This window comes from Pteropus alecto, unplaced genomic scaffold (assembly GCF_000325575.1).
Source record: "Pteropus alecto unplaced genomic scaffold, ASM32557v1 scaffold44, whole genome shotgun sequence".
In the NCBI taxonomy this organism is placed as follows: Eukaryota; Metazoa; Chordata; class Mammalia; order Chiroptera; family Pteropodidae; genus Pteropus; species Pteropus alecto.
In genome coordinates, this window is record NW_006436812.1 from 3411290 (window position 1) to 3419069 (window position 7780).

General features: G+C 52.9%; 1 protein-coding gene across 4 annotated transcripts in view; it reads right to left on the reverse strand.

The window, feature by feature from the left end:
• MGRN1 (mahogunin ring finger 1) overlaps positions 1–7780 on the reverse strand; it is a 48593-nt gene that overhangs the window by 17767 nt on the left and 23046 nt on the right. For all 4 annotated transcript variants that reach the window (XM_006913859.3, XM_015591168.2, XM_015591166.2 and 1 more), the window contains exons 6-8: positions 3615–3681; positions 2848–2897; positions 496–543 (exon numbers count right to left, since the gene is read on the reverse strand). In XM_006913859.3, coding sequence (XP_006913921.1) covers positions 496–543; positions 2848–2897; positions 3615–3681 — 165 coding nt within the window. The remainder of the gene's footprint in view (positions 1–495; positions 544–2847; positions 2898–3614; positions 3682–7780) is intronic.

Genomic DNA, 7780 nt, shown 5'->3' on the forward strand with positions numbered 1-7780 from the left:
AACATGGAATTACTGACCCCAAAGAAAAGCTGTACTATCCTGTAGCTCCCATTTATTCCCAGGTATTCCATTTTTCCTCTCAAAATTGATTAAGTCCATCATCTTTGCCCAATACTGAGGTATACTCCGTAATTTGTGAGGAGGAGGAGAAGGGAGGCTGCAGTCTTAGTTTCCTGTTTCCTTCCTACCTCCATCCATTCATTCGTTCAGCAAACATTTACCGAAAGCTTGCTATGTTCATGCTGGATAAGACTCAAGGCTACAACAGTCAATGCTGGTACATGGTGGGTATGCAGTATACATGCACGTACCCGATGACCCTGACCCTGACTTCCCAGAGCCCAGAGCAATGACAAAAACGTCAACAGACCTGTCACCAGCTACCTCAACAGCTACCATGGTGGGCAGGGAAAATAATCCACCAAGACTACTAGATTGTACGTATACACGTGTCTTTTAAATCGAGAGGGCTCGCGTTTCCTCTGACAGACTTACAATTTGCTTCTGCTTTAACGGCTTCACAGAGAAGCTGCCATCGACATGCTGCAGGGAGAAAGACACAAAGGTTAACTCGACCACACGGGCACTGCTCGGCCTGCTGAAGGTCTTCCTCGGTCATTCCACGTTCATCGCTGGAAAAGGAGGGGCTGTGTGAAGACTAAAGAGCCAAGCCGGGGTTTCTCAAATGTGGCCTCTGACTTGGCCTCAGCACTACCCTGAGCACCTTCTAAAGATACCGCCTCTGGGATTTCATCCTGATTTGCAAAGCCCAACTGGCCCCAGGTAGTTTCTTAAGCACACTCAAATTTACAATCATCAGCCAGGTTCTGATGATGGACAAGAGCCTCCCCAACGTCAAGAAGCAGTACGTGGATGGCAAGAATTAGACACCAATTGCAGCCCTCGAAGGGCTTGGTCTACTCTCAAAGACGGCACAAGAACACGCACACACATGTGTACATGGGAAAGTCCAACACTCTAAAACTGTAGAAGAAACCAGAACAAAGCGCATTCAGTGGTATTTGGAGAGACAGCTGAGAGCTGACGAAGTTAATTTAGGTACAAGATCTTGTGACATCACCAATTATCGTTCTGAGTTAACCGAGACCAGCACTTGGCATTTTCTGGTAAGGCCGATGGGTTCCTATAGAAGTTTCTAGTATGCTGAACTCAAAAAACAAAAGAGTTTCTCACTGGGCTCTAAACTAGAACCACAGAATGGAATATTTGCCATCAGTGGCCCATCTGTCTTGGCCAGAGAAGTAGAAGGGTAGATAGTTACTGTTGCTTCCAACAAGACCAGGCTCAGGGAGCACAGCTGGCCAGCCCAGAGCTGGAGGAGGAGCGGGCCAAACTCTGCCTGGGGCACTCGGCGTCACCACAGCCCCAGGAGGCCAGGGAGAACACTCAACAAATAGGCCAGGGAGGCCTCAGCCCTGGGTACAATGACTCTTGGAGTGTCTGGAAAGACCCAGATGAAAGGAAGAAGCTGGGCCCTGCACAAAGGGCTCTCGGTGCTGCAGACACACAACTGGCTGAGGAAGCTGGGGGTTGCAGGGTGCCCAGGCATGGTGGGAATTCCAGAACAAGCAGCCTGAGCATAGTTTCCTCAAGGGATCCTTGCTCTTCATCCACGTAGGACACTCTGGAAACTCTGTGCAACTGCAGAGTGCCAACCAATGTCATAGAGCACTGGGGGTAGGGGATGTCAGCTGTGGCATTTTCAAACAAGTGACATACCCCACTACCTCCAGCAAAGGTCTCAGTGAGCAGGGATGCTGTCCTAACACAGCCAGGCACTCAATCACTGTGTGGACAGACGCACAGGACTGCCTGGCCCCCATGACCAGCAGTGACTGGTGAGCAAGACGATCCCTAGAACCCGCAATGTCCTAATCAGTAGTGAGGTTGACCATCTGCACTACCAAAGCCAATATCCCCACTGCACCCCGTAAACGTGGCCAAAAAACACACAGCTGAGGAACCTGGGGACTCGAGTTTGTGTGAAAAGAAGGGGCAAACACCTAAGTTTTGAATACACGTAATGCTAAAGGTAATATTAAGTGACTCCCTCCATGTAAACGGCCTCTTCATCTGTAGGCGTCCCTGGCTCAGGGCCCTCAGAAGAGTCTGGGTGTCTCCTCCCTCTGCCACTCACAGAGAGTCCAGGGCTGTGCTAGGCAGGTGGCAGACCCTCCTCCACAATACCAGCATTCGCAGAGTGCCTACTTCGCGCTGAGAATATAACAAACACGGGACCAGCCCTGCCCTCATGGACATCAGATGAGTGAGTGCAACAAATAACTGCCTGGAGGTCAGCAAGGTCCCAGTGGGGAGGGAGGTCTGCCCGGCCCCGAGGGACCGGGAGATGCAGCCTCCTGGAGACAGGACAGGATCACCTGTGAATGTTTGAGGACCAGGTGGGGACTGAGAGATTCTGAAGACACCCAGGCCACTGGGCCTGGTGGGAAAGGCCACAGCCCTGGATGACCCCTCTACATCCCAGAGGAACGGTGGTCTGACCAGAGCCCTCCACATGGGGATCCCAGCCCCTGAGCTGGCAGGTTACTGGGACTTCCCAGAGGGCTGGTCTCCCCAGAACATGCCCTCACCAAACACTATGTGTCCTTTAAAAAGCTTCCTGATGGCAACGCTCTACCTCAAGGCCCAGCCTCTGGAAACACATCATCTTCCTGGAGCCTGGAACAACTGGGGAACCTTCCGTCTGCCCTGGGCCTCTGGCTCTAAGCCCACCTGACGAGGAGTGACCCCCAAGTTCAGACTTCTAGTCTCAAACACCACTCCTCTGCCCATCGCTCCCAGGTCAAGGGGCAGGACAGCACTTACCTTTTCGAAGGCGGCCAAGAGCACGTGGGCATGACCAGTCACCTCCACAACTGCCCGGAGAGAGAGAGGAGAGCGAGCTTAGAGCACTGACCTGCCCCTGCCCCAGCTTCTCCTCTTCATTCCTATGGGCTGAGTCCAGAACCCTTCAAAGAGCTCATCCTAATCTCATGTTCTCTGCCTGGGGGGCCCTGCCTCCCTCCAGCCCACACGTCACCCCTCCTTCAAAGTAGCCACTCCAAACTGCCTGAGGCTGGCTCTGTACCTGCTGTCTCATTCTGCACATGGAGGAACATTTTAGGCAGTGCTGCTAAACTGAGAAAGTGGGCTTGGGTACAAGCCCTGCACTGGCAGGGCTCCACCATCCACATCCTAGGCTGGGGGCGTGTAGCCCACAGCAGTGGCGAGGAGACCCAGCAGTCTTTGCCGGACTGGTTAGGAAATCAGCGTGGCCTGAGACAGGCCCATCCCACTCCCTGCTGCTCTCTGCTAACCGTCTCCATCATTCCACTGTGGGGTGGACACCAGATCAGAGGCATCTCCAGCCACTGTTACCACAGTGAGAACCAGGCTCTACCACAAGGGGGCCCTAGAGAGAAGATGGAGAGCCTAGCACTTGAGTCCCAGGGCCCTAAACCTGCTAAGTGGGCTGAGCCCACACCGTCCATCGCTTCTGAATAAATGCCTCCCTGCTGACTGAGGGGAGAAGTGGCTTCTTCCCGCAGGGTCCACACGCTGGATGGGAGAACAGAAGAGGAAAGGCCACTCACCATCTCCTTCATCCACCACTGCCTGGATGACCACTGGAAACACTCCCCGGTCTAGGTCAAAGTTCAACTGAGGAAAAGAGGAGAGAACAGCCAGACTGAGTTCGAGAGGACAAACAAAATGGCAAAAAAGACAGAGGCCTGGCGGTGCCTTTTGGGTGTTTTTTGTGTGTAGTAAAATAGATAAAAATGATTAAAATAGCTAATTTGTATTCAATTCAGTGGCATTAAGTACATTCATATGGTCATGCGACCATCACAATCCTCCATTTCCAGAATGTTTTCGTCATTCCAAGCGGGAACTCTGTTCCCATTAGGCAATCGGCCCCATCCCCCTCCCTCGGCCCTGGCAATCCCCACTCTACTTATTGTCTATGGACTTGCCTGTTCTGGACATTTTATAGAAATGAAATCAACAGAATTTGTCTTTTGTACCTGGCTTCTTTCACTCGGCATGTGTTCCAGGATCACCCGCCTGACAGCATGTCAGTGCTTCCTTCCTTTTCAAGACTGAGTAGTATTTCACTGTATGAAATGTCGTCATTTGCCAATGGACGACACCTTTAGCTGTCATGAGCAGTGCTGCCATGAACAATGCTGGACAAGCATCTCTTTGGGCCTGTTTTCAGTTCTCCTGGGTATGACCAGGCGTGGAAGTGCTGGGTCCCATGGGAGCTCTGCGTTTAACCTTGTAAAGAAAGGCACCTGGAGTGGCGTCGACCAAGTATGGAAGGGAAGTGAAGGAGACCACGCAGCTGGTCTGAACTCAAGGATAAACCTCCTGTCACGTTCCTTCTCCTCCAGCTCCAACCCCTTGTGGCTTTTGCTGCTCTCCGGCTGAAGGCCACTTTCCTCCCCACAGGAGTCCACTGTGGTGTGGTCTCGTATTTGCTCACCAGTGGGGGCCTCAGGTCAGGTCACGCTGAGCTCACGGGACAGAGGTGGCCAGCTGAGGACACCCACAGCAGGGGCTGCACGGGGGAGGCCTGAAAGGGAGGCCTGTGGGTCACAGGCTGTCAGTGGGAGGCAACACGGGGAACAGGAGAGGCCAGGAGGGGTCCAGGTGCCAGGGCAGGGTCAGACCGAGAAATGGCAGGTTCAAGTCTAGCTCCACAACCCAGGCCCGTTTCCTCATCTGTAAAAGGATAAAAGCTCTGCCTCATGCAAAGGCTCTGAGCGTGGTGTCTTGGAGAGTACACAGTGAGCACCAGCGACTCAAAGCTCCGTGTGTTTAGGCAGTGGGAACCAAGCAAGGCGGCCCAGGAGGACCTCCCAGAGGCCTGGACCCCCGGAATGCAGGACTTGGTGGGGATATGTACGCATGTCAGCTGCATGAGGGGAGGTGGGGGGGCATGTGGGATGTGTCCAGGCCCACCCAGGACCCCACCAAGCCTCACGCTCCCCGCAGCCTCAGGGTAGAAGGGCTGCACCGCAGAAACTTGGACTTGTGGGAGGGAGGGACCCCCTTTCTGAGCCCCTGCCTTGCTCTGAGATGACCGTGGAGGAGGGTGATCACCCAAGACTCAGGAGTTACATGTCATCCACAGCTATCCAGGGGACAGGGGCTCCTCTGCAAGCCTGCTTGCTCTCCCCACCCTGAAAGCACAGAGAACAACCTTGCTGACGATCATCCCAAAGTTCCCCTGGTGACGACCATGCTGGGTGTGATGCACAAGTACTGCCCTTCCAAGGGCTGTAACTAAGCCCAGGAGGGGGCGCTGTTCAAGTGACAGAGCAGGATAGAAGCAGAGCTTTGTGCACTTCGCCCCCTGTGCTTCCAGCCAGCTGCTGGAACACAATCCTCGGGGTAGATGTGGCTGACTAGGTGCACTGTGGAGCCACCAAGTGATCCGTACTGTCTTTCTGCCATGCATGCTGAGTGCCACCTCAGCATGGCTGACAGTCCTGTTTTGCTGGTGCTGGAATAACAGACAGCAGTATGTATGGAGAGGTGTGTGGGGTGGCCACAACCGGGCAGGCAAGGACACTGGCCCTTCTCCCCTCCTGTCCTCTCAGCAGACAGGGCTCATGATGGACAGCCCAAGCTAAGTAAGCACTCTGCATGCGTGACCTCATAGAACCCTGATGGCTACCCTAGAGCAAGAGACTGTTTCTATCTCCAGGTGACAAATGGGAAACCATAGAGAGCATAACTTGACCAATGTTTCATGGAGAGAGTGACAGAGCCAGGGTCACCTCCAGACCACGCCTACCTGTGTCCTCCCAGTCCATGGGATAGGCCACCACTGCCGCCCTAGACACCCTGGTACTTCTGTCCTTGAGACCCTGCTCTTACCCAGCCTGACCCCCTGCCCAGACCTGTCCGAACCCCACAGAGAATGTGCAGACAGCTGCTGCACCTGCCCAGCATCCAAGCACCCTTCTCGGCTGGCAGCTGTCCAATCTTCCTTGGGGAAGTTTGAGAATGACCTCTCTACTACTCTGGTCCCTGTGGTCTGGCCAGAGGATGGCACATGCCTGCCTCAAACAGGGGCAACAGAGGGAGGCATATGGCCTGGGGTGGTCCAGCCAAGCACTCTAGGACCCGGGTACTGGTCTGCAAAGTGCCAGGCGGAGAGCAAGGCAGGCTCAGCCAGAGCAGACCCTGTCCTGATGACACAGGCTCTAGAGGAAATGGCAAGCCATCCAGCTCTTTCAAAATCTAAGCAAATAAATTCTCAATTATCTTTAACCAGACTGAGGTTTTCCTGTCACTCACAAGCAAAAAGTCCTGACAGAGACACTGCTTTGAAGGCTCTGTTGCAGCAGCCTTCCCAGCACCTCCCACTGACATTCAGCTTGCAAATCACGTGTTCTCAACAGAGCCCAGGGCAGCACCCTACACATCTTCATTCAACTGACTCAACAAACTCCGACGGATGACCTACACTGGCTGGCCCAGTGCTGGGCCAGGGGACAGAGATGGAGACGATGTGGGGACTGGAGCGCCAACTCTTCCTGGCCATCAGGGCCCGGATGCTGCACTGTCCTTGCGGTGCCCGGCCAGGACAACCTCCACACACAGAGCTGCCACCCCACATATGCCTCTGGTAACCTCACTTGTGCATCTGTAGCCAGCACCCCATTCCAGCTCTATCACACAGAAGGGCAAGGCTCCCTGGAGGCCCAGGAAGAGTGACCCAGGGAGCAAGGACCATGTCCCCCAAAATGCCTGCTCCGCACAAGGCACACACCAAAACTAAGCATGCTTCCACCCACTGCAGAGAGGCTGACAGAGACGTTTATTTTTAATGCAGGAAAAAAGGCTTTCTTAGGCAGAAGAGGCCCCCAGGTCAGGAGAAAGAAAGAGCCAGGCAGCTGACGCCAGCGTGAGTCACCCTTAGGCTTTCTGGCTCACGCTTTGCTCTTCCCTTACACTGCCTTGGTGGGGGCCTCGCACCCTGGTACCCTCAGGCTCTCTCTTGAGCTATCTTGGTACAGAGAAGCCCCTCAGACGGGGTCTTTGCAAGCCCAGCTCAGATGGATACCAGGAAATAAGGAAAAGGCAAAGGGTAGAGGAGGAGAGGGATGTGGCTTTGACCAAAATAAACAAAAGCCCGTGAGGGGACTGGTAGGGAAAACTAGCAAAGAAGCCACACCAACTGCAAGGAGGTAAGTACTGAGCTGAAAAGACGTCTGCAATATGATTCAGTAAAAATTATACAGGTGGGGAGGGCAGGTAAGGAATTCCCCCATACCTTCCTCTTAATTTTTCTGTGAACCTAAAACTACTCTAAAAAAAGAAAGTCTGAAAAAGATAAAATTTAAATTTAAAGCAAATTGTAGCCAAGAGAAATGAAAACATGCATTCACACGAAAACTTGTACACAAATGTTCACAGCATCATTATTCACAATAGCCAGTAGCCAAAAGACATGGTGCTCAGTGAAAGAAGCCAGACACAAAAGGTCACATAGTGTGAGTCTGTTTATATGAAATGTCCAGAATAGGCAAATGCACAGAAAGGAGATGAGGGGCTGGGGGTGAGGGATTGAGGGGGGTGGGTAACTACTAATGGGTAAGGAGTTTCTTTTTGGGGGTGATGAAAATGTTTACACAACTCTGTGAGTCTAGTAAATACCACCAAATTGTCCACTTTAAAAGGCTGACTTGCATGGTATGTGAACTATATTTCAATGAGCTTTCTTTTTTTAAAATAAGCTAAAAAA